A 26,921-nucleotide genomic window follows, 5' to 3' on the forward strand; every position below is an offset into this window, starting at 1 on the left:
AAATAATATCAAGAGTATTTTATGCATAATACCAAATCATCATTTATAATTACATCAATATTCTAATCATTATTTCAATCTACACATCATGATAACAATAAATTTGCACTATAGACAATCTTATATTTTATCATTCAAGCTAGCGTATATTTTTGCAATTAGCAAGCTAACAATTTCCTTTTTTCTTTTATAACAGTGATTCAATCATATCAAGGCATTTGTATCATAGATACAAAAAAATCATATCATCAAAGATAAGACCATTTGAATACCAAAAGACATTGATTTATTTCAACAGATCTCCTTTATTTTTATAAATATCAAAAAAGAAATATAGGAGATCAAATATTATAGTACCTTGATTCTTGCAAGAGAAGTCATAAGTTATAAATTTCAAAAAATCAAGCTAAGTCTTATTAAAATTTAAATCGTCAAATCAAAATCATTTTCAAGAGACTCATAAAAAGAAAAACATAGATAGATTTTTTAATCTCTCAATTTTTTATGAATCATAAAAAGAAATTTTCTTCTTTAGTAAACAATAAGAAGAAACATGGGAGTTCAAAGAACAAGATCTTGATTCACAATAAAATTCCATATATCAAATATCGAGAAATCAAGATGATGATTCATAAAGAATATCACAAGTTACATTCAAGAGAAAAATCATCATTCATTTTCAAATCATTTAATTTGTCAAATCAACATTTCTTGGGTATGCATGATATCAAAACATGGTTTCAAATCTTCGACATATAACATGCATGAATTCAAAATTCGAAAGGAGAAGGGAAGAATTCAAGGGTACAAAGATTTCAACCATCTCATAAACAAATAAAGGATCAAGTCATGAATCCAAAATTCCATGAATCATTTCGACAAATCTCCTTTTAAATAATAAAAAAGATCATAAAAGGAAATCTCATATTATTCCAAAAAATCAAGATCATGATTTTGATAAAACTCATTTCAAATTCAAATTATCAAAATCATTTTTATGGTTCAAAAAATTCATAACATCAGTAGATTCATGATTTCATTGATAATAGATTTCCCCCCCCCCCCGTTTAGGATCAAAAAATGAATTTCATCATAAAACCATTAAGACCAATAAATTACAAAAATCATTATATATTACTTTAAAATCTCATACATAAAATCATCAAATCATGGTATCAAAATTTTAATATTTTCATTACAACTTTATTGCATTGGTTTCATTAAACATAATTTTGAATGATTCTTATAGATAACTAAAACTTCTTTAATTTTAATTTATATGATTGACTTTATATTAGCATGCTAAAATTTTGTTCTTATGTCAAAACCATACATCATGTTTGAAAACCAAAGATAAGGTTCATAAAAAATCATCAAGCCTTCCATTCAAAAGCTATGCATCGTCATTAAAAATTAATATGGAAATCATCAAAATACACATTCTTGCTTCTCAAGCACGTACATAAGATTAATCTTACTAGGTGTATAAGCATTAGATTTATATCTAACATTTTATTATATTAACATAACACATGTAATTTTTAAGAAAATTAATCCTAAACTAAATTAAAAATAACTCGTGAAAGTATTATGTAATTTCGAAATAAATTAGGGGGATTTCGATTACCTCATTGTTGAAAGTGGTTGAGGCATAATTTGCCATCTCGCCTTTCTTGATTTTCTCCTTGTCTTTGGAAGAACTCAATTCATCCCAATTTTTGTTCTTCTTGTGTTCAAAGCAAGTAGTTCCATTCTTTTTGCTTTTTAATTTTTGTTTCATTTGTAGTTTAAGTTCACCATCACTTGAGCTTATGCTCGAGTGGTCTTCATGTGTTCTATGTCCCAAATCCTTCCTGTCCTTTGGAAGGTTGTTCTCGAGTTTTCTTTTTGTCACATTGTTCATTTCGTAGGTCATTAGAGACCCAATAAGTTCTTCAAGAGGGAATGTTTTAAGGTCCTTGGCCTCTTGAATAGCCGTAACTTTTGGATCCCAACTTTTTGGAAGGGATCTTAAGATTTTAGTGGCTAGTTCAAAGTTAGAAAAACTTTTACTAAGAGCTTTGAGTCTATTGATGACATCCGTGAAACGGGTGTACATGTCTCCGATGGACTCACTTGGTTTCATCCGAAAAAGTTTGTAAGAGTGCACAAGAATGTTGATTTTGGACTCTTTCACTCAGCTAGTGCCTTCATGAGTGACCTCAAGTGTTCTCCAAATATCAAAAGCCGAATCACAAATCGAAACACGATTAAATTCATTTTTGTCAAGTGCACAATATAAGACATTCATAGCCTTTGCATTTAAAGTAAAAACTTTCTTCTCCGATTCATCCCATTCGCTAATCAGAAGAGAAGATTTTTGAAATCCATTTTTGATAATATTCCAAAGCTCGAGATTCAACAAAAGTAAGAAAACTCTCATTCGAGTTTTCCAATAAGTGTAGTCCGTCCCATTGAAAAAGGGAGGACGAATGAGAGAGTAACCCTCTTGAAAGCTATAAAGAGCCATTTCTATTTGGGTGTTAAACCAAAGTAGAAAACCATGGCTCTAATACCGATTGTTAGGATCAGAGCAACACTAAGAGGGGGGGGGTGAATTAGTGCAGCGGATTAAAACTTGTAAGTTTAAAAATAAATTCGTAAATACGAGGAGATTTTGTTTCGATAGTAACTTGAGTAGATGAAAACCGAAAGCTTGTAGTAGTGTAAAGAACAATTTCAGGAAAGTAAGAACAAGTGGTTCGGTCAAAACAACCTACATCCACTTGTGAATCCTTCTTCGAAGAGGCTCCCAACTTCCACTAGCAAATCACTTTAAAGGAGAAGGACAAATACCCCTCTTACAACCTTTTACAAGTGGTTCACACTCTTACAAGTTTTCAACGAGAAAGAAGGAGATGAACACTCAAGCAATTGAAAAACAAGACTTGCTAAAGACTTTGCTAAGGCTTTATCTCAATTTCTTACTCCTCAAAGGTTATATTCTCTGCTGAGAATTGAGGGGTATTTATAGGCCCCAAGAGGATTCAAATTTGGGCTCCAAATTTTGAATTCTCTTAGGTTTTTGAGGCTGGCGGTGCCACCGCCTGTTGGTGGTGGTGCCACCGCCGAAACTCTCGGGTGCTGGGCGGTGCCATCACCTGATACTTAGGCTCTAGGCGGTGCCACTGCCTAGTCTGGCGGTGCCACTGCCTACACTATTTCAGCTCACTGGTTGAGCTCCAAACTTGGACCAAACTAGTCCGAACTCGGGCCCAATTGGCCCCTAACCGAGTAATAGGATTAACCCTTACTCCTAACCCTAATTACATGTAAACTACGAGCTTAAGAGATAGTCCTAAGCAATTTTTTAACCGGAAACATCGAGTTTCCTTCCGGCGAGCTTTTCGGCGGACTTCCGATACACCCTCGGATTTCTTCCGGTGGACTCCCAACAGGCTCCCGGTCTTGTGGCGAGTTCAGCGAGTAGCCGAGCCTTCTCAGTGATCTCCGCGAGCCTCCGACGATCTCTTCGATGGACTTCTGAAAACACCGAGAAGTCCCCGATTTCTTCTTGGTTGGTTCCGGCAGCATCTCCGACGAATCTTCGGACTCTTGAACACCCATCGAACTTGACTCCAGTAGACTTGCTTTATGTATTCAAGCTTTCGTAGTTAATCCTACATACTTAAAATAAAACTTTGATTGAGACAATTAATACAAAGCAATAATTAAGTTGTTCGGCATGTCATTGGTCCTACGACGCTTCGTCCGATTCTTCGGCACATCGTCCTCTCTTACGGCATATTGCCCAATCGGCCAGTTAACTCCGTAACTCCGATATCCTTGGCGTAATACCTGCTCTTCTTAGCCCGATGCCCAAATCCACGGCCCGAAGTCTTATGTCGATGCGTCGACCGATCTACCGGCCCGATGTCCAATCTTTTGACATGTTCCTCCGGCACAATATGATTTTCCTGCTTTAATTGTCTCATCCTAATCGAAGCATCCTGCGTCACTTAAAGCGCAGATGAAATCATAAACACATATCAAGTGGTTTCATCATCAAAATACGAGATTCAACATCGTTCTCACGATGGAGAAAATTATATATGTCCTTGATACAATGATGCCTACACCCGAGGAAGGGGCAAGTGAGGATGAGATCACTCACTACGTAAAGTACATTAATGACTCCACTCTTGCTCAGTGTTACATGTTGGGCTCTATGACTCCTAAATTACAGAGACAGCATGAAAAGATGGATGTCATATCCATTCTCCTACATGTCCGTAAACTATTTGAGGAATAGGAAAAGACTCAGCAATATGAGATATCCAAGAGCCTCTTCCGCACTAGGATGACTGAGGTGACATCGGTTCAGAACCATATCCTAAAGATGATTGAGTGGATAGAGACACTCATAGGTCTAGGAATGGTCTTAGAGGATAACCTATGTGTAGATCTTGTGCTTCGGTTCCCACCAGATTCCTTTTCACAGTTTATAAAGAATTTTAATATGAACAAGCTTGAGGTGACTCTCTTGGAGCTCCTCAATATGTCGAGGGAGGCAGAGAGCACTATTAAGAAAGAGAAGCCAGTTCTCTACACTAGTGCATCTCTATGCCCTGTGATCGTTTATCTCGTCCTTATCGGTTCTGTCAATATCTCGATGCATCTCTATGCATCGCGATCGTCCGTCTCCGCCTTATGGGTCTCGCTATCACTTCCACGCTCCCGCTGTGTCTCCTCATGTGATTACAACTTAATCATAAATACGCAAGCCCGACAATAAATGAGAAATAAAATTGAGGCTCGTAGACCCCAATAATAATAATAATCATATCACATGTACATACATCACACGGTCCATGATCATCCGTCCACATCATACATCACATGTACACATCATCATTATGTAGGACTACTAGATAATAAAAATAGTTAATTAAACTATTTAATTAATATTTTTTTTCTGAAATTAGGGATATATAGGGAATTTTTTGAATTATGAGGGGTATTTTGATAATTCGGACAGAAAGGAAAGTTTCAAAATTTCTAAAATTCTAAGGGGTAAATCTGTTACTTTTTCAAAAACCCTAATTCCCTTTTCTCCTTCTCCCCTATTGCCTTGCAATGTGCCGGGGGGAAGGGCGCCACCCTTGCCCGCGGGCGACGTCGCCCCTACAAGTGGGCGCCCCTACGGGCTCCTTCACCCCACGGATGGCTCTGCTCGTGGGCATAGTGCCCGCAAGCGTAGCTGCCCCCGCGGTTGCTTGCCTATGGCTCGCATGCTATTGGCTGCAGGTGGCCAAGCCTCGGCCAAGGATGCAAGCAGCCATTGGCCAACCTACGAGGTTTCTTCCCTCTCTCACCTTTTGTGTTAACGATTTTGATGATAAAAATCTTCCTAAAACATAACATACGTAGTTCAAAACTAATTTTTCACACGAATAACCTGGCTCTGATACTACTGTAGGAAAATCTAGGGGCGACATCACATGCACAACGAAAAAACAGAAAACAAAAATCCCTAAATTTCCCAAAGATGTGTTCATCGTCGTACGAAGATTGGTACACAAAATTTGTAAAGTTAAAAACTACGTATATAAAAGATTATGTTTTACCTAGGGAGATCGTATATCCCTGAATCCCTATAGATCTATCAGAGAGGATGAAGGAGGTTAAGCATCATCCTCTCTAATGATGATCCACACAGTAGGGATGCGATGACGCTTCTCAAATATCTAGGTATGCTATCTAAGGAGGAGAAGGGGAAAAAGGATAATAGGAGGTGGCAACCAAGAAAACCTCTAGCCTATGAGCCTTTAGTTCCCTCCTATTTATAGAGGTCCCTTGTCAACTTAACCATAATGGATCCTACCATATTGGGCGATAAATCTTCATCCAACTACCCAGTCTCTTAGATTAGTGGGTTTCTACCTAATAATCTCTTATTAGCTCTTATTGGATCTTATTTATAGGATCTAATAATTTAAGGGTTTATTGGAAATCTAATAAGATAGAGACTCCAGTGGATATTTCATATCCGAACCTCTACTCGTCGCAACGCCTACCATATGTGTGTGACCTATAGGCCCAATATCTAGCTGACCGTGAGTCATACATGTCAGAACTCTTTCTGGCTTAATGAATTATTATCTTCATAATAATTTACTCGACTCATCGACTGCGGACGTACTAGGCCACTACGCCGCAGTCCTCAGACAATACAGGAGAATTCAATCATTTGGACCTATCTATTCTTAGTTATCATATACCTATAGTCCCCCATCCATTTAATATCTCAGAGACCGTATACCGGGCATGGTGCTATCAAGAACATATAGTTTCTACACGAGTCACACTCTAATCGGATTCTCCCGAAGAACTCTTTCTCTCTTAATCTGAATGACCTTAGCTAAGGATTTGTCTAAGTAAGAATACATGGGATATTCCTCTCATGACACAAAGAACGGATGATCTTCTATTGACACTCAATAGCTCTTGTAAGGTTGATTACCACTCTCGATGACCGACTATGTTAGATCTGAAACTTCTAGGCCTATAAGTCTGGTATCAAAGAGTGGAATACTCATATAGGACATCCTTAGTGTCTCAAGTCTAAAGAACAAGTACATCACTGAGACAACGAAATTGTTGTTTGACAATGAAATATCATTAACTATCCAGCATTCAATAAGCGGATTAATCAGTAAACTCATTCTCTAATAAGTACATGTACAGTATCCCTAGTGTCCTCACACGAGTAGCTATGAGACCAGCTGCCTCTATCATATGTACGGGTATACAGTACACTAGTCTGTTCAGTTATCTTGATATCCCTCTCAAATAACCTATGACCGAAATTATTTAGGATTTGTGTTTAAAGATGAATTGATCTTATTATCATGATCTCATCACAATCCGATTCCCATTGCACAAATCCATAGACATTATAATATATTCATGCGTATATGTAATAAGTAATATAAAGTGATAAAATCTCAAATAATATAATAAGCAAAAAGAATGTGTATCATGTCACTCGTATCATCACTCACGTGATTGGTTTGCAGGGCACCTATGACTAGTAAGGGATGCTCGACCTCTACATGTTGGGTGAATCAATGATGGGGGTTGAGGACACCCTACCTCTACGTTTCGGCCAAGCATCGATAGGATCAGGGATGCTCGACTTCCATGCATTAAGCAAACACCAATGACGGTCGAGAATGCTTGACCTACACTTAACCTATGCCTTGAATCATCAACCGTCACATGTCGGGTGAATGTTGATGTGACCTTGGTGCGTTTGATGAACTTTGATAGGATGCTACACATGTTGGGTGAATCACCGAGGGTCAGGGATACTTGACCTACACCTAACTTATGCCTTGAATCGATGACCCTCGAGCATCATGCGAATACTTCATCTTGTGTCTCTCATCATAGCAGGTTTCTTCTTATGCAAATTGGGTATTATGGATGCTCTCGTTGTGGTCTTTTCTTACGCAGATTAGGTTTTCTTAACTCACATGTCTCGGGCGCACATTTAGTATTGTGCCTCCTACCGTAACAAGTTTTTCTCATGTGAGTTATGCATCAAACACATTTTTTCTTGTGCCTTTTCTCGTGGTAAATTTTTTTCACATGAGTTGAGTTTTCTCGATTCATGTCTTAGTACATTTTATCTTATACTTCCCAAGTTTCTATCATATGGGCCAAAATATTTTTAATTTTCATATACAAATTGAATCCTTTTTAATAGAATGAGAATCACAATGTGATGCCCTTTGGCATGGTGCCCAACTGCAACTATGATATCAGTCAAAGGTTGCCCGGTCTTCTATTCACAAAGCTTCAAGGGTTAGTGCAGCTTCAATAGCGTGTTCACAAGTAGAGACAGACTCGTACGAGGCCTTTGGATAAGTAGCATCCTTAAATATTCATATAGATGGTTTGCAAGGTCAATAAATATTCCTGGATTTGGAAGGACCTTAGAGCATGGATTCTTATGGTTGTTTTCTTACATTTAATAGGCATGTTGAACTAGAAGACTGCTTTATGCCAGTCTACATTAGCTCTTGTTCTCTTGACTGTAATTAGTCATCTGTTTAGCATGGATGTTGGGTTTTTGAGAGTTCAGATTCTTATGGTAGTAAATATATTTATTTTCAAGTTCATGTTTTGTGGTTGGATGATTTATGAAGAATAGTGTCTTTAATTTTTGTGTGCATAAACCAAGCAAGAGTGTTGTGTAAAAGCCTCATCAAGATCTACTCATATGAAAGTGTGATTCCATGGATGACATGGAGCACAGGTTTCCTTTTCCTTCATGGATTTACTCTCAGAAGCTTTGTTTCATATAGAGCAGGATCACAAAATTGAGAGAACTATCATCTAATACTGAATCATAAAGCCCAATCTTTCATCGGCTTCTCATGAAGAAGACCAAGAGAATCTTGATCAATTTGGATGAAGAGGGATGAAAAAAGACTAGCTAAAAAGCACATACAAGGATCAAGGATATCAAGCAAACATATGGTCCTACTTATATGCTATTAAACAAAAATGAGGGCTACATTGCATAATCTCAGGACCAACAAAACCAAATACATCACATAAAAAAGGATGACAGAGGCTCCCATCAATATGGGTTTGGAAAAAGTCAATTTATGCAAACTTATCATTATAAATAGAGAAGTAATTTCTATGGCTTCATCCCTGATCATTCAAAGAAGTACATACCAAGTCTCACCTCAGGACAGGGACATTACATGGAGTTTGAGAACACTTTTAAATACAAGCTCAGAGGAAATCTGCCAACAGCATAGGAGCTATCAACTTCAATGAAGATTCTTGTATTGTGGTTTTCAAACGGGATGCTTGTTCTCATCTGAATTCTCTGCTAATAAGCCTCTGCCAATGTTCTGAACTCTTGGACAACATTCCACCATGAGAACTGCAAACGTATTTGGGCTCCACTGTGCATTCTGTTGAAATGATCTGTCATCTTTGGGGAGTCATAAACCAACTCATTGTTTTCCTAGCAATTATGAAATCAGAAATCAGAAGCCAGCATAGAGAAATCTTGAATTTTGTTTAAAATTATGGTGAGACCCACATTATCTTTTCTGTTTCTTATGAGGCAACTTCAAGATTCAAGGGACAGTTGTTCCCTGGGGCTTCAATTTTGAAAAGCATGGAGTCAAACAAGGATTTAAATCCTTGAGGAACATTTCATCTGGACTACCATAGTCAGAAGCCATACAATCTGGGGACCTATATTCCTGGAGAATTTTGGAGGGAAACATATAAATGCAGACATAAATTGTAAGAAACAATGCAAGGCATGCTTATTCAAGTTTTGGGTAGATCTACTATCTATGAGATTTAACAAACCAATGTAATCACTGTTGCACAATGGTATTGTGAGATGGTTGTAGCAATGAGAGCGAGAGCATTCTCTCCCAAAAATTAAACCCAAAGTGATCATTGTTTCTTTTTTTTTGTTGGTAACATCTACATGTTTACAGTTTTGAAGACTTATTAATGTCCATGTATGAAATTGAAGCATACCAAAGGATTAGCAGCCTGCTGATCAGATATTGGAGTCCTTGGAGAGCTCAGATGTTCATCAAAGCAAGTTCTAGAAGTGTATTTATCTGCCTTTACCTGTTACAACGGAACGTACGAAAAAAGAAAATTTTATATGGGAATCTCACACAAAAAGGAAAATGTGTTTAGATGATTGTCCTGCATTAGAATGAATTATCAGCTTATCAGTGCTAGTGAACTGTATAATAGGCCATCACCTGGTTGATAATATGGAACTTGGATTACAGTTCATCTATGATTCAGAAAATGATAGAAACCCTTGTTTATTCTTCCTGTCATTCTGTTAAATAGTGCTATAGTAAGAAAACGATGAGAGTAGAGCTAAATATTCACAATAAAGATTGAAATCAATTCAAAATCTGTTGTAGGTTTTAGGATCTAGATTGCCAATTCAAATTAGGGGATTGTCCTGAACAATGGTAAACAACATCAGAATATGTAAGAAATCCATCAAGATCAACCGAACTACTCACATATATGCCACTAACATCCTAATAGGCAGAAAATCAATTGGATCAGGTCATGATCGACCAAAACCACACAAAAAATGACAAGAAACAATGACAGTCAATCTGAATCAGTTGGAACCAATTAACTAGATACAGAGCACTAGAGCCACAGCTACCTGAATAATTGGTAACTATCAAAACAAGCCACAAATCATAGGAACATGGTGGGAATTGTATAGATTTTGCCAGAATCAACTGAAAATTAATATACAAAGATTAACTGATTACAATTTATTTAAAGCAATTTTTTGTGAAATCCAAAATATCCCAATAATTCAATGGTTATAGAATGAGAATCAGTTGATCCAAACCACAACAGGGAGGATGCTAAGGCAACCATAATATAATCATTCTCGATTCCAATTTCACAATGAAAGGAAATGGAGTTAGCAATTCCATTAAAGGACCGAGAAATCAATAGCATATAGATGATGCCAGAGTATTTGAGTTAACAAAGATCGATATAGTAATAATTGGAGTCTGAAAGGAGAGGAGATTGAAAGTGCTTGTATCCTTTGTACCACTGCCTGCACTCGGTGCAATTCATGCAATCTCCTAATAGAGAGTACGGATGATTGATGCCTGCACTGATAAAGGTAGTATTAAGTGGACCCAAGTCTCTTGAAAACATAGTTGCAAGAACAATCAGTGAGTGTGCAGCCAAGAAATGAATTAGGTATTTTTTGAACATGAGATTAAATAAAGTTCAAATTCAGAATAGGTTCAAATTGAATATCCACATTCCGGATAACACAGCAAAGAAATCATACACATTGAAGTATAACAAGTACCTTTAATTTACCTCTCTTTTCATTATTCATCACTTCATTTAAAGTTTTAGCTCTCTATGGCATGGTATAAGAGATGAAAATCCTGCTGTTCATAGGGATCATGCTCAGATCTTATACAGAAGAGGATCCGAGTTATTATTTCTAAGCTTTTCTTGTGATATAAACTTATCGGCTATCTAAGAATATAAGTACCTCAGCAAGATCCTCCGCAAGGCACTGGAGCTGCCCAGTGAGAGAAGTGACCTGCTTCTTGAGGCATGGGATGACTTGCTTTGCCTGTTTCAGCTCAAAGCCTTGCTTCTCCAGAAGCACCTGCAGCTGTGAATTCATGACATCCGGAAAGAGTATAGCATCCTTCAGCGCCTTTAGCTCCTCTCTTTGCTTCACACACAGGTCTTTCAATTTCTCAACCTGTTCAAAGAAAGATCAGGAGAATTGGTCCAACAAAACAACAAAAAACTTATACTTCTGGTAACTTCTACCGTATAAATAAAATCAAAACATCTACATTCTTCAAATCAAGACTTTTTAAGATATTTTATATGATCAGTTAAATCTCTTCTCTTTTTATATCCAAATCAAATTATAACAAAGAAAATGGCAGCACAAATGTAATTGAATTAAGTAGATTCTACATTCAAATAGTCTATTTGACGAAGATTATCTCGCAAGTAATAAAGATTAAACCTTGAAACATGAATATTGTTTTCATGTCAATATAATTACTTCTTCGTTCTTCTCGTCGATCAGCAACCGCAGCTCCGAAATCTTTGCCTCGTACTCCTTGTTTTGGGCGAGAAGCTCCCTTTCGCTGCGAAGCGCCATGGCGATCGTCCGAGTGTTCGTGTTGACCTCCGTCAGCGCTTTCTCCGCCTTTCGCTCCGCCGTTCCACCCTTCTGGTACAGTTTCCGCGAAAGGCCCAGAAATGCGACCCTTTAGCTCCCGTTTTAAGATCCTCCGCCATCAGATCAGGAGGGACCGCCAGAGTTCCGCCGATCCCGGATTCCGACTAGGCCGCTTCTCCATGAGCTTCTTTACCATTCTCCCATAGGTATGCCCGGTTTTCGCATCCCGCGACTTGACGAGGGCTCGGGAGGAGTTCTCCGGGGTTGTTAGAGCTAGCCGGAAAGAATAAAAGCGACAAGAATACCATATTTCCTAGGCCCAAACTATTTAACTGAGTGTGGACTTAAATTCAAAATAAACATTTTGATTTTTTTTATGGTGCCACTTGTGGTACATCTAACTTTAAAAGCCCATATCCTTATTTATAGTTCCAATAGGAGAAAATCTGATTTTCCCAATGTGGAACTATAGGACTTGTCAAACTAACAATTCTCTATAAAAAGCCCCAATGAGCAATCATCAATAATGAACACCAACCAAGTCCAAGCACTGCTTGAACTTGTAAATCGGAAGAGGCTTCGTAAGCATATCAGTTGGATTGTCCTTCGTATGAATTTTCTGAACAAGGACCTTTCCCTCAACAATGATATCCCATTTGCATCCAATAATTTTCTTATCCGAAGGCGGCTTCACAAGATCCCAAGTTCTATTCTGAAGGAGAGATTCTATTTCTTCATTCATCACAATCAACTATTTAGTGGAATTATCATAAGAAACTGCATCTGAGTAGGTAGTAGGCTCACCAACTTCACTTGTTTCTTCTACAACAGACAAAGCATATGCAACCAAATTTGCATATCTTTGTGGTGGTCGAATATTTCTCCGTGGTCTATCCTTGGCTATGAAATATCGCTCTTCCTCTAGATCATCTTCGTTAGTACACTCGGGACCATCTACTGGTATTCTTTGAGTAGAAGAGTTAGACTGAAAAGAATTAGAACTACCAATCTCAAGCTCCACCTGCTTCTGCATACTATCATTTGTACAACTAGTAGATTCCTCTTTAGAAGATAACATACATAATTCATCAAAAGTAACATATCTACTGATTACAAATTTTGGGGATTTGGGATCAGAACACCATAATCTGTATCCTTTCACCCCAGAAGCATATCCAAGGAAAATGTACTTTTTAGCTCGAGACTCTAATTTTCCTTCATTTACATGCATGTATGCTAGACACCCAAAAAATTTTAAATCAAAATAATCAACAGGAGTACCTGACCAAACTTCCTCCGGAGTTTTAAAGTTAGGTGTTGTAGAAGGAGCGCGGTTGACAACGTAACAGGCCATATTAATCGCCTCTGCCCAAAAGTCTTTTGTCAACCCTGCATTTGAGATCATACACCTTGCTCTCTCCAAGAGTATTCTGTTCATATGTTCGGCCACACCATTTTATTGAGGCGTCATCTTAATAGTGCGATGCCGAACGATTCCTTCATTTTTGCAAAATTCATTAAAGTCACCTTCACAAAATTCCATGTCATTATCTGTACGAAGCCGCTTAATCTGTTTACTTGTTTGCTTCTCAATCAAAACCTTCCATTGTTTAAAGGTTAGAAAAATATTATTTTTATGTTTCAGAAAATAAACCCAAACTTTTCTGGAATAATCATCAATGAAAGTTAACATATACCTAGCACCACCCTTAGACTGAACATGAGCTGGACCCCAAAGGTCTGAATGAATATAGTCAAGAGTACCTTTTGTTTTGTGAACTACCGGAGAATTGAAGCTGACTCTTTTCTACTTTCCAAAAATATAGTGTTCACAAAAATCCAATGGCCTAGTACTCTGTCCGCAAAGTAGACCCCTTTTGCTCAATATGCTCAAACATTTTTCACTCATATGACCCAAAGGCATATGTCATAATTTGATGATGTTAGAATCAGACAATGATGATGACGAGACTACAACCGAGCCTGTGACAGTAGTTCCCTGTAAAATATATAAGCTACCAGACCTACAAGCTTTCATAACAACAAGAGCACTTCTAGAAACTTTCATAACTCTACCTTCAACTGTGTATTTATACCCAAGGGCCTCTAGGGTGCCTAAAAAGATGAGATTCTTTTTTAAATCAGGAATATGTCTAACATTAGTGAGCGTCCTTACAATACCATCATGCATTTTAATTCGGATTGTTCCTCTACCAACAACATCACATGCTGCATTATTGCCCATCAAAACAATTCCACTATTACAAGATTCATATCTAGAAAACAAATCTCTATTAGGACACATGTGATAAGAATAACCAGAATCTAAAATCCATTCATTTTTAGACCTCGTCCTATCATCAATAGCAGAGAAAATATTTCCAATATTCTCATCAGTTACCACACTAGCTTCAACAGATTCAGTAGTTTTCTCAACAAATTTTTCCTTTTGCTTTAATTTATTTTTCAATTTAAAGCAATCAAATTTAATGTGCCCTATTTTATGACAATATCTGTATTTCAAATTTCTATGTCTGGATTTAGATCTAAATTTAGATCTACTACTATCAAATTCTCTTTTATCCATTCTCCCCCCAACAACCAGACCTTCAGCCTGATTCTCTCTACTTTCCTCTATCTATCTGCTCCTTAGATTTTAGTGCAGATTTAATTTCTTGATATGAAATTATTTCTTTTCCATAAATCATAGTATCACGGAAATGCTTAAAAGATTGGGGAAGAGAACACAAAAGTAATAGGGTCTTATCCTCATCATCAATTTTTGCATCTATATTCTCCAAATCTATAACCAAAGAATCAAACTTATTAAGATGTGAGAGTATAGATGTACTTTCAGTCATCCGAAGTATATACAAACTCTGCTTTAAGTAGAGACGATTCTCTACTGTCCTCTTCATATACAAGGCTTTAAGCTTGTCCCACATGTTCTTAGTCGTAGTCTCCGTAGCTACCTCCCGTAAAACCTCATCAGAGAGATTTAGAATAATGCTAGATCGGATCTTCTTATCCATACCCGTAAAATCTTCCTTTGACGTACCATCTGGAATGTTCTCAGCCCCCTGTAGTGCCAAATCAACTCCGTCTTAAACTAGAATGGCCTCCATCTTGAGTTGCCATATGCCAAAGTTGACATTTCTGTCGAATTTCTCGACAACAATCTTTGTTATTGTCATCGTTGCCAAAAGATCCCGAAACCAGGCTCTAATACCAGTTTGTTAGAGCTAGCCCTAGGAAATTTACCAAAGGATAATTTTGGCAACCCAACAAAGACAATAAAGCGGAAAGAATAAAAGCGACAAGAACACCAGATTTACGTGGTTCGGTCAATTAGTCTTAACCTACATCCATGGACGAAAATTATTACAAATACCTTAGGAAGATGTTTCTATGCCATAAAACACCCGAAAATACTAAACAAAAAAAACCTCAACTATAAGCCCAAACTATTTAACTGAGTGTGGACTTAAACTCAAAACAAACACTTTGGTTTTTCTTGTGGTGCCACTTGTAGTGCATCTGACTTCAAAACCCAGATCCTTATTTATAATTCCAATAGGAGATAACAAGTCTGATTTTCCCGATGTGGGACTATGGGACTTGCCGCCATTCCTGTGGTCGGAGAGGTTGGAGGAGGAGCGGGAATCCACCGAGGCGAAGAGGTGGTAGGAAGGCCTAATCGAGGCCATCCCGTAGAAGAATCGAAGAGAGGGGAATGAGGGTTTACCGAGACTTTGTAGGGTTTCGAGCGATCCATCAGGGAGGAGATATAATGGAATGAAAGAAACAGAGTAGACGAAGGCGATGGACTTCCGAGAGTGAACGAGTTTTTATTTTAATAAATACATTTCATACCCTATCATTTTATCCATCGGTGGCATGTGACATATCTTGGTGGGCCCACTTATACTCGTCCAATGGACGCGTAGGTAGTTCAAACGGTAGGGGGTGATAATTATGTCTTGTAATTTATTTTTGGAGCGGCAAACCCAATTCGAAATCTTAAACGGGCCGGGTTGATGCCATATTATGGGCATGAGGCAAACAATATTCAAATTTTTATTTTTTTAGCATTTTTTTATTAATTTTACTATTATTTATTTATTTATTTTTATATTAACTATATTTTTATTGATTTGGTTAGATTCGATTCATCAGATAGGATCAAAGAAAAACCGGTTGTAAAGGAAGGTAACCAACGTTAGGATTATAAAATGTAATAGCATGGAAAATAAAAATAAAAAGAATCAAAATCAATAATTTTTTTTCAGTTTTTCGCCCTAAAAATAATTAATAATCTTTCTTCTTTTACGATATGTTCTTTAATTACTATGTATTTATGCACATAATCTTACTACATTTGATACATTAACATCCGCTCCGTTGCAGTGTCCAAATCCTGCGAAGCGAGTTCGAATGGACTTAGTTAGCAGTCCAGTCTGCCGTCTCTCATCTTCGCCGTCCATTCCCCAAGAAAATGTCATCGCTGCCTCTCCTTGGACGGTTGGGATACGAGGACTGAAGCGATGGAGGGCTGAGATTGTTTTCGAGAGCTTCGTGGTGCTACATGTGCGAATACTTCCGTAAGGTTTTGGCTATCCCATCGACGAACAAGCCAAGTGCTGATCTCCTCGGTTCTTGTGTTCATGGTCTAAAAGGAGGAGCACAAGAAGCATTTCTGAGTCATTTCTTTCAGCAGTTCTTGTGGGAATCTGATTCTGGCTAGCTGTAGCGAACAGTGTCGAGTGGGACTTGGCACTGGTAGCTTCCGCAGCAACAGTCGGATGGGGGTGGTCCTGTTGCCATCTCCATTGTTTCCTTCCCGAGACAGTGCTCGAGTCACGGCAGGCCCTCGACACTGTCCGAGCTTTATCCCATGCTGAACATTAAGGTTCGTTCCTTTTTGCTGCACCAATCTCGCCATTCGCCATTGTATCATCGCAATGGGTAGCAACGTCCGTCTTCCATCTACAAGTGTTCGTCAATGATCAGAACGAACTGTTACATTGCTGGGAGGCAGATTTCGGAATGCTACTTGCTTCCCACCTGAAGCTTCCCACCGAATCCTTTGCTCATTCATTAATCTGGGAGAAGTCTGCATTGCTTCCCGCTTGGGATAATTGGTGTCAGTGGCAGGCACAGAGTGGGTCACAAGCTTCTGCATGCAATGCCGTGCATGACATAGCGTTGTCCCACTGTCTTTACCAGATTCTTTCTCATGCGCAGGAAAAGCCACGCTTCCAAATAATATGTAGGGTTCACGATATATAGATCATTTATGAAGGCTTCTCGACTGAGTTGTGTGCTGTACCTGGCTATATATGGAAGAGAAGATGATATGGTCATGATAGCTGGAAGACCTAAGAACAACGAAGTTAAAGGTAGCCAGGAGCATGGGAAGTCCTTCTAACATGAAGTACTTGATGAAGCTGTGGTAGGACCTGTGCCTCAGAAGAGGAAAGAGCCAAGGGAGGCTTAGGGTTGCATCATGTTGTCATGATTCCACAACAGCAACCACAAGTCATTTCACCGAACTGATGAACAGTGGCAAGAACCACCACCATGCATGGCTAGCAAGGATAGAAAGTGCCACCCCAAGTCACAACAAACCATGGGCTGGCGGAAGGAAGAATGTAGGACATGTAGGTGGGATTATGGGGGTATCAGCAATGAGGTAAGTTGTTGCAGTAGCTGCTGCCATCTTGCTCTCCTATCAAAAGCTAAGTTCCGGCCTCAGATATAAGATCTGGTTTAGGGTTTATGGTCTCTCTCTCTCTCTCTCTCAGACACACATACACACACAAACACATGACTGTAATGTGGACTGTCTTCTGTTGTATCTGTTTCTGCACTTGATGCTTTTCCCCTCTGAGGAGATTCCTTTCTGCCAAACCGAGGAAAGGCCCCTTTGTCTGATGCACTTGACTCTCTAGCCGTCCACTTTATTCCCATTTCTCTATCTACCAGCAAAAAAAAGATATTACATGAGTTTCTTACATGTAAGAAGAAGACCTTGATGTGTTCACCTCTTGTTGCCAGCCCAAGGCTTCAAGGTCTGACCAATTCCTTTTAGGAGCACTTCTTCCTGAAGCCTCAAGCTTATTTAAGTGTTCAGGAAAGCAGGTATAAGCTCAAGCTCCAATACCTGTTGTTTCAACTCTTCAAGCAACTTGTTGTTAGGCCACAAAGATAAAGGGTAGAATTATCAGGTGATAAGCTTGCTACATTTGAAAGTAAGGGAATATTTTGGTACTTTGGTGGGTCCAATATGCAATCTGGACCTGCCATTGTGCCCACCAGTGTCAAAACCATGTCATGCCTTGTCTGCAAATCTCAAGCAAACTCTAAACCGTGGCGTAAGATGAACTGAGCCAGCCAAGGATACAACATATCACTAACAGCAAAGTATCACACAACTCAACTTCGTCTTGAGAAAGGTTTTGAGTAGAAGAACACAGGTGATAGACCGAGATTTGATTAGAAATCATGCTACCACATCACCACGTCGAGATCGCAAAGAAAACAGTTCAAGTGTATGATGAACATCCAAAGATGCAAAGCATTAGCTAGAGAGGAGTGTCGACAATTTCAAGATCTTTTGGAGAGATGTCACTGTGATTCACATCTAACTATTGGCTTGGAAGACAAGAAGAGAAGGGGCAAGGAATCGGAGTAGGTGATAAAACTTCGGTCTTCTTCTCACTGGATTGCTCCAACATCCAAGAACAAGGTCGAAGTTTCAGACGCAGCCGTTGCGGCCGAGGTGGAGGAGGCCACCGCCGCACTTGGGGCAGGCGTCGGTCCGCTTGGGGACCATGAAATACATGAAGCAGCACTTGCAACCAGCGGCGACGAGGATATGGCCGCCGCCGCGGCTGGATTCCTCAACGGGTAAGGAGGAGGCCTGGGGTGGGGATGCGGAGGACAGGGTGGAGGAGTCGGCGGTGTCGATCTCGTCCTCATCCTCGTCCTCGACCTCGTAGTCGTCTCCGCTGCCGACGTTGGAGCAGCTGTACTCATCGGAGGTTCCATCTTCGTCGGAGTAGTAGTAGCCGGAGGAGTAAGATGAGGCGGTGGCGCGAGGGTCCTCGGTGGTCCGGACGCCCGTCTCCCAGTTGATGTAGTAGATTTCTCCCGTCTGTATGTGAAAGATTGGATTTTTATGAGAAAGAAAGATGAAAAGGTTCATCATGTCGATGTAAAAATCGAATCTTTGGCAGTGCTTTGCAAAGAAGTATAAAACAAAACTGAAATGAGATAAAGAAAACGGAGATCAAGGATTCTTTTTTGCTCTTCCTTTCAAAATAATGATATAGCCAAGGAACTGAATGAGAAAATAAGCTCGAAAGGACAGAAATTCCACCATCACCAAGAGGAAATAAAGCTCAAGTAGAGAATACAAACGACAGATGAAGAGGACTCTACAAAGAAGTAAAATAAGAGATATGAGAAACAGACAGGTTTCTCCTTCCATTATATTTTCGATCACAAAAAAGATAGCAAATGAAGGAGAAGAAAACATTCCTTGTATACTAGCTCGAAATCTAAAAGCCGGCACTTTGAGAAAGGGTGCTGTGAAATTTACGATCATGATGTTCTATTCAATGAGAAGGGAAGATAAACCAGGAAAAGGAAGGATTTTGACGCCGGGATGGGTTCCAAACAGCATTTTGAGGGCAGGGTTGGAGTATTTATGATCAATGATTGGCGACAGGGAGAGAAGCATTTAAGGAGGGGGGCGGAGGTGGAGGAGGAGGAGGAGGGAGATCGCACCCGCATGTCGAGGCACTGCTCCCACTGGTACGGGAGGACGGGCTCGGAGTTGAGGTCCACCGTGATCCCTCCGGTGCTCTCGTCGCTCGCCTCGGAGAGGTGCGGCGGCGACTGGGCCCCTCCTCCGCTTCCTCCCAGCGAGCAGCTCCTCAGCGACGCGGCGATCGTCTCGATGTTGGGAGCCGTCATCGGCGGAGGCAGATGCCACAACCAATACAAAGGAAGAGAGAGAGAGAGAGGGGGGGGGGGGGGGGGGGGGGGGGGGGGGGGGGCAGTTAACAGAAGGAATAGGCTTCGGTGGGATGGAGAAGAGAATGAAATGGAAGCGGAGTTGGGGATGCCGGTTTTAACGCGGTCTTCCCCGGAGAAAATTCCCTAATTTTCTCGTAGCAGAAGAGAACAGAGGGATTTGTCATCTTCTGATTGGGCGAGCTGGCATCGCAGGAAGAACGCCCCCATCGCCCGACTCGACCTACGATTTAGATCACGACTGTCCCCATGGAAGACCCGACGAGAAGTGCTGCTTCCACCGGACCACCTCTCTCTCTCTAACATGGACAGGAGAAAAAAAAAGATTCCCTTTCTTTTTCGTCAAAATGCCATCCGTAAAGCTTGTCAACTCATTCTAGCAAACATGGTTGACTCCGGTTAATTATTCGATTTCCCGACGTAACCAGTAAAATATGGCACCATCAGCCATGCTAAGCAACACTGGTTGGACATCCAAAAGGCTTCTGGAGAAGAAAAATATACATCAATATTGCGCCTCACATTTTGACCATGGCGGTTGGGGGCTAAACCTTTTGACTTTCTTCTCTCTATCAAATTAAGAGTCGCAATCATGTAATATATATTAGGATGATGTGAATTAGGTCCTATAGATTACGTAGGTCTGGAATTGGAATGGTATATAACATTATCATGTGCGATACGTTTGTCATAAATGTCACGCGGTTGCGTGAGTCATTCATTTCGTCATACAGCATGAGTGGATATATATATATATATATATATATATATATATTGCCGGCAATTTAGCAGGTCAATAGGCCACATCCATTTTGTACTAAGGTCACACCCTTTTGAGATTTATGAGAAGCACAGGATGTATCTTATTAGGTGTAATAATGATGTCACCGGATTCCTATTGTCAATGATGTGATGTTTGGTGATCTATAACTTGTAGCCAGTGTCATTTCCAGGTTCTCCAACCAATACCAATAGATGTCAAATCAAATCAGCACCAAATGGTGCATCCTTGCTTCAAGCAAGCCAAGAATGGACCATGGTGACTGTAGTCTGGTATGATTCAACATAGAACAAAGCAATTTCCATTGCCAAACACACCCAACCATCCACCAACAAGAAAGGGGCACAAAAAGACTTCTCACCATCACAGATTGTAAAGAAAAATCTTTCTAACTGTAACACCCAACAAAACAAGATGAATAGTTAGTTTTACATTGCAACTTGATGTAACATTATACCAGCAGTAACCAGTTCAAAAATAGAAACTGATCCCATCAGTAAATTACATCAAACAAACACCTATGCTGATCATTATGCCATCCTAAACACTTAGCCCAGTAGTATACAAAATGTTCTTTCTATGCTTTTACTCATCCAAGTTACTGGAGAAAAAAAAAATGAAGTAATTGTGTCTAACAACTTTACTGCAAAGATATAAAAAAAATGATTACTCAGAAAGCAACAAATTAGCTCTGCAACTCTGGCGCCTTAATCTGGAATAAATTAATCCATAGGAATAAGTGACAAGGATACAAGTCATCTGATGTTCCTTTAAGGAGCACTGGGAAGACTAAATGTGGCACGGAAAATAACAGAGGAAAAAAAGCCCGCTGACAAAAATGGAGTCACAGACATTAAGGGATTTAGCTACTATCAAGTGAGGTCATCTGCCAACTTGTATTTTCCTGCAGAGAAAAAAACAAAAAGTAACAGCAAAGTTTGTCATATGTTTGATAAAAAAATCGTTGCATGAAATTGGAAGCAGTAATTTGATTAACAAATTGATTTAGATTTATAACAATATATCAATCAACCCCATAATGTGCTACCAGATCACAAGGCTGATAGAAGCATAATCCTAGGGCAGCCATGCATAAAACTTGACAACCTTAACAGCCATCACCGCATCTGGCCCTACCTCATCTAGAAGACAACATGTTCTGTAGGTACAGGAAAGATTAAAACCTCCCTAGAAATATAGTGAGCCTCTTCATTCGATGTATGAATTGTATGTACAGCTTCTGGAACAATTGAATTTAACATAAGAAGTCCATTCTTTAACGAAGTAAATCTCTGGATCCAATATCAACAATTGAAGAGATGGAGATTGTACAAATGTTTAATCAATAGGTAATTATGATATGTACATACCATCAACAAGGAAAAGATAGGAATAATCATCTATTGCTTACAAATAACTACTATATCACCTACAATAATTACTACACATAGAGCATGTAAATACATTAGATAGCCCTCTACTTAATGCCAATGATAGTCCAATAAAGGTTTGTCTAAAAGCCATTGCAACTACTTAAGATAATTACAAGTCCATAGAGAAACTATGCAGACAAAGTTCCTGCAGATGATATCTGTTAAAAATCAAAACCTCCAACGAAACCCCCCACCCCAAAATACAAAAGAGCAGTCTCTTCTCTCTGATGCATCCTCACCATTAAAGAAAATGCATCTGCATGCTCATCTGGTTTAGGCTGCCCCCATTTTGTTCAGCCTCAATGCTTGATGCCAAAACCTGCTCCAATTTACATTGGAATATTCTGCAGCTTCACTTTGCTGATAAGCTTGAATCTCTTTATCTTCAGAATCATGGGATTCAAGTTTGTTAAGCATTGCCTAGTCTTAAGTTCAAGGATATTATATCATTATATACAGGAGGGATATGTGAAAATAATCCTAAAGTACTGTAAATTTTGAAAGAAAAAAGAAATCCAGAAGGTTTTGCCTGTTGATGCCCCTACTATGTTCCAGGTTGTAACATATATCATGGAAAGCAGATTTATTGCTATAGTTGTAAATGAATGCCACGCAGACTCAAGCAGTTGTCAGGTAAATGAACATCAGAATCTGAATTGGCTCATTTCTGAAACCATAGACAGTTCTTTTTTCTTGAATGTATATTTTCTTGAGGTCTAAGGTAAGCAATGATTTTGAACCACTTCCATTAAGACCTAGAGAAGAGATATAGCTAATTAATATCAAATTATAGCACAATTTTCATTTACCTTGCACCTACAACTAATAACAAATTATAACACATTTTTCATTTACCTTGCACCTACAACTACCAAATTCACAGTAGTCAAGCCTTTTTAATTTATCATAAACACATTCTGTTAATATTTTTTTTAGAAATATTGCAATAATCTGGTATTATGTAGTGTTCACATATAGATGTCAGTGACTCACTGATAGCTTCTGATACTTACAGGCATTAGTTGTCGTTGTAATCCTGCCAATAATAAACCACATTGTCTTCAGATCTACATTATATGTCTAGATGTAGGTCATTAAGTCAATGGCAGAGGTGGGCATATCTAGCTTAAGCAAGCAGAAACTACTCGACTCACATACACAAAAACACTCATGTATGCTTAATCTTGAGCTCTATATAATATGGAGGTATAAGGAAGGGTGTACATAATAAGAAATGAGAATAATTATGGCCTACATAATATTAGAAGGAAAGGCAGAAAAGAGAATTGAGGCGAGTAAAGATAAAACCTTTTTGGTAAATCAAATTGAAATACTATAGAAATAAGATCAAATTGTAATTCTATACAAACTAAAAAAGAATTCAAATTTCAACATTGGATCCTGCTTCATCCTTTGCGTCTTTTATCTTTATGTACTTAGTCATATCTTTCAATTAGGATCTAGCAACATAAGCTAGGCATGTGGATGTACAAATGTCTGCCACTAAATTAACAGACGTATATCCAGCGTCATGCATGAAGCCTATATAGTCCTTCAATGGTAACTTCCCCTCCAGAATTTAACACGTACTACGACACAAATATAGAACAACACCCTTCTAAAGCATGCATAAGCTCTTGTTCATGCATAGGCTAACTATTTTTCACATGAAAGACCTTTATCAGCATGTTTGCTTACAATCAACTATATGAGGGCAAGTCTTGGGACAACAATAAGGTTGAACTTTTTAGACCAAGGTTCGAGTCACAAAGATAACTTCTCTGCTTGTAAGGGTATGGTTACACACATTGACACGCAGGCCTTTTAATCAAGTCAAACATATCAAAAGAAAAAGCTAGAATGATTATTTGATTATAAAGATCATACTTCTCTAACAAACTATGGTCTCTAGCACCTTGTTTAGCTATACCTTATTTTTGCTTGCATAATAAATTGTAATAGATAACTTTCTGTACAAGCCTACTGTAAGGAACTAATAATAACAACAATGCGAGGAAACTAATAATAACAACAAATTGATCCTAGAGAGGTCGAGCTCAAGCTTCCAGCACAGCAAGTAATTGCTTTCACATACAGATTATCGTATCTATTCATGTAAGACAAATTTCAGTTCCTCATAATAGAACTAAGATCGCACCAAAGGTAAGCACAGAAGTTCCGAAGCAAATTTACCTCTTCTAACAGCAGCATCTTGTCTTACTCGCTCTCGTCACTGTCATCTTCATCCTGAACGGGGTCGAAATAAGCCCCGGGTGGCGGTGGCTCCCGTCGCCGGGTCCTCGAAGGAAGGATATTCTCCAGATCCACCTCCGCCAGTGGATCATCGACGAAATCGCTGTCATCATCCCCCTCCTCACCAATCTCGTCGCCACTGTCCACATCGCTACTGTCATTGCTGTCCTCATCATCGTCCTCCCCTTCCTCCTCTTCTTCCTCCTCCACCATTATCCCTTTGCCCTTGTCCACCGCGGTCAGCTCTCCCTTCCCCTTAACGACAGTGACTGTCCGATCCTCGTCAGCGTCGGCGGCTTCCTTCTCGGCCTCTTGACGGCCGTCATCTTCGTTGGCTCCGTCTAGGGTTTGAGTTGCGGGATCAGAGGCTAACTCAGGCATCTGATGCTTCTTCGCTCGCTCGCCTTCCCCTTCCTCGAGGGAAGTGGGATCGGCCTTGCGCTTCGAGGGAGGTAAGGGATTGGATTCGGGATCTGGGGTTTCGGAATGGGGCTCTCCATTGGTCTCGGCCATGGAGATTAGGGTTTAGATGAGAAAGGGCTTTAGAAAGAGGATAATATGAGACCCCCCGTCGGAAGGGCCGGTGGAGGCACTTTTGTAGATAAGCCCTCGTAGTTTAAAATATTATATCTTGAATAAATGTTTACGAGATATTATGACATATTAATTTGGGTCTTCTTCGTTAGAATAATAATTCACAAAAAAAACTTTTAGTTAATATGTAAAAACTTTTACATATAACCCCCTCTATGATTAGAAATATCATAAAGATTCCATCTAAAGAACTAAAATTATATATATATATATATATATATATATATATATATATATATATATATATATATATATATATATATATATATATTATATATATATATATATAAGGGAAATGCATTGATTTCTCACTGGAGTTAATTAATTGTAAGTGTGGGGGAAGGGTGAGTTGGAAATACTAAATATATTTATATATCCTGATCCATGGAAAAATGAATACAAATTTGAACTCCCTTTGTTTTTCAAATAAAAAAACTTCATTTATGATCTTGACCAATTCGATGAAACAATGACTGGTACAGTATCAAAGCGATCATAAACTTGATCAAATCATTCAATGTTCATGTTCTCTTTCCTATTTACCTATTACTATATCTCCACCCTCAATAACCTCATGTATTACGGTTATGATTTTCCTATCTATCAATAACCTCATGTATTACTCTATTCCAATCAGATTATTCTATTCCACAGAAAAGAACTTAAAAATACTTTTCATCTTCAAAGAATTCTCGACATGAAAATATAGAAAAAAAGAATGAATCTGCGTGATCCCAAATGAATTGACTTACTCGAAAATAAGGTATTTCTTTGTAAAATTATATTCAATTTTATATGTGACAATTTACCTAAGATCTCTTCATTAGTTGTATGTAAAAAAATCAAGATGTTGGAGAGATAAATATCAATCAAAAGACATTTAGAAGTTATGGAAAAGATTGAAGATATCTGAGAGTATTTTAAACATTCAATCAAGATAGATGGTTGCCCTGGTTTATCAATATTTTCGGAAATGATAGAACACAAAATATCTTTAGAAAGTGAAATATTTCGAAAGAATTAATTGATCCAAGGAGAGTTTTTCATCTCAAAACTCGAGGAAGTGTTGTTTACATAATCTTCTTCTATTTGAATAAATGTTTCATCAAAATAATTATATTTATATGATTCTTTAATAGATGTATATTATTCAATTTTGGTAATATTAGGAACATATCCATCCTGGATATAGTTAGGATGAAGTGATAAGATGTTTTTAGTTACTTTGGATCGATCATCCTAACGGATATGAGATTGATTTTTTTTTGTGTAAGTATATGAGATTGATATGGATACTACTGGATTAAAAAAATTAAAAATTTAAAGTGAAGAGAGATATTAAGAGTTTTTATATGATCCATGAAAACCTTTTTAGTTTAAAAAATATATATATATATAATAATTGTTAAATCAATTATATATATATATATATATTTTATCATTAAAATGAGAATATTGAGAAAGATATATTCGGGAGATAATATGACTGAACAATTATGTATAATTTTAATAGAGAATAAAAGAAAAAAAAAATTATATAAATATGCGCTAAGGATACATATAGATGTCATTGCACTATAAATACGATAACGATATATGTAGTCATCCAACCATTATTGATATAGATAAACAAGAATCAAATACAAGTGAAGAGATAATCCACTTAGATGTGTTTCCTTGTTGCTCCGCCAATAACATCAAAGGATTGGGCCTCCATCATCAACGGGCTCAAACTGAGCGCACACATGACATGAAGGGGCCAAGATTGGACCGGCCCACTTTAATAAAGCGCTGCGGTCGGACAACAGTGACGGATTCAGATGCTATTGGATCACACTCCGAATCCGATAAACTTGAATCTCCCAAGGCCAGGGTGATGTTCCTGCCCAAACCCGACAGCCTCTGTCGGATTCCAATCCGGTACTACGTAGAGTTATTTACGTGAATATTATACCCAAAACTGTAACTATACGGCAGACCATACATATCATGTTCATATTCAAATGTCGCCCAATTATAAACCCTGGAAAGAAGAGGATGAATGGTTGCTATGCCAAAACTAGTTGCAAAGAAT

At 38.5% G+C, this 26,921-nt stretch overlaps 2 protein-coding genes and 1 pseudogene across 2 annotated transcripts; all 3 read right to left on the bottom strand.

Moving 5' to 3' along the window:
- Window positions 1-8,889: 8,889 nt before the first annotated feature.
- LOC135626390 (uncharacterized) lies at window positions 8,890-15,453 on the bottom strand (annotated as a pseudogene).
- A 2,845-nt stretch (window positions 15,454-18,298) lies between these two features.
- Window positions 18,299-19,779, bottom strand: LOC135582619 (protein CURLY FLAG LEAF 1-like). The gene is made up of 2 exons (XM_065133494.1): window positions 19,538-19,779; window positions 18,299-18,902 (listed from the first exon to the last, which is right to left on the bottom strand). The coding sequence occupies exons 1-2, from the start codon at window positions 19,724-19,726 to the stop codon at window positions 18,504-18,506; spliced, it is 588 nt and encodes a 195-aa protein (XP_064989566.1). The 5' UTR covers window positions 19,727-19,779; the 3' UTR covers window positions 18,299-18,503.
- Window positions 19,780-21,267: 1,488 nt separating this feature from the next.
- On the bottom strand, window positions 21,268-24,805 carry LOC135627221 (histone H2A.Z-specific chaperone CHZ1-like). The gene is made up of 2 exons (XM_065133235.1): window positions 24,194-24,805; window positions 21,268-21,471 (listed from the first exon to the last, which is right to left on the bottom strand). Exon 1 carries the CDS (start codon window positions 24,764-24,766, stop codon window positions 24,218-24,220), a length of 549 nt encoding a protein of 182 aa, XP_064989307.1. The 5' UTR covers window positions 24,767-24,805; the 3' UTR covers window positions 21,268-21,471; window positions 24,194-24,217.
- Window positions 24,806-26,921: the final 2,116 nt, after the last annotated feature.

The sequence above is a fragment of the Musa acuminata genome, chromosome BXJ2-11 (assembly GCF_036884655.1).
Source record: "Musa acuminata AAA Group cultivar baxijiao chromosome BXJ2-11, Cavendish_Baxijiao_AAA, whole genome shotgun sequence".
In the NCBI taxonomy this organism is placed as follows: domain Eukaryota; kingdom Viridiplantae; phylum Streptophyta; class Magnoliopsida; order Zingiberales; family Musaceae; genus Musa; species Musa acuminata.

Coding starts and splice junctions, on each gene's coding strand:
- LOC135582619 (XM_065133494.1), bottom strand. CDS start 19,726: ATGACGGCTCCCAACATCGAGACGATCGCCGCGTCGCTGAGGAGCTGC. Junction 18,903..19,537: donor AGCAGTGCCTCGACATGCGG/GTGCGATCTCCC, acceptor TTTCACATACAG/ACGGGAGAAATCTACTACAT.
- LOC135627221 (XM_065133235.1), bottom strand. CDS start 24,766: ATGGCCGAGACCAATGGAGAGCCCCATTCCGAAACCCCAGATCCCGAA.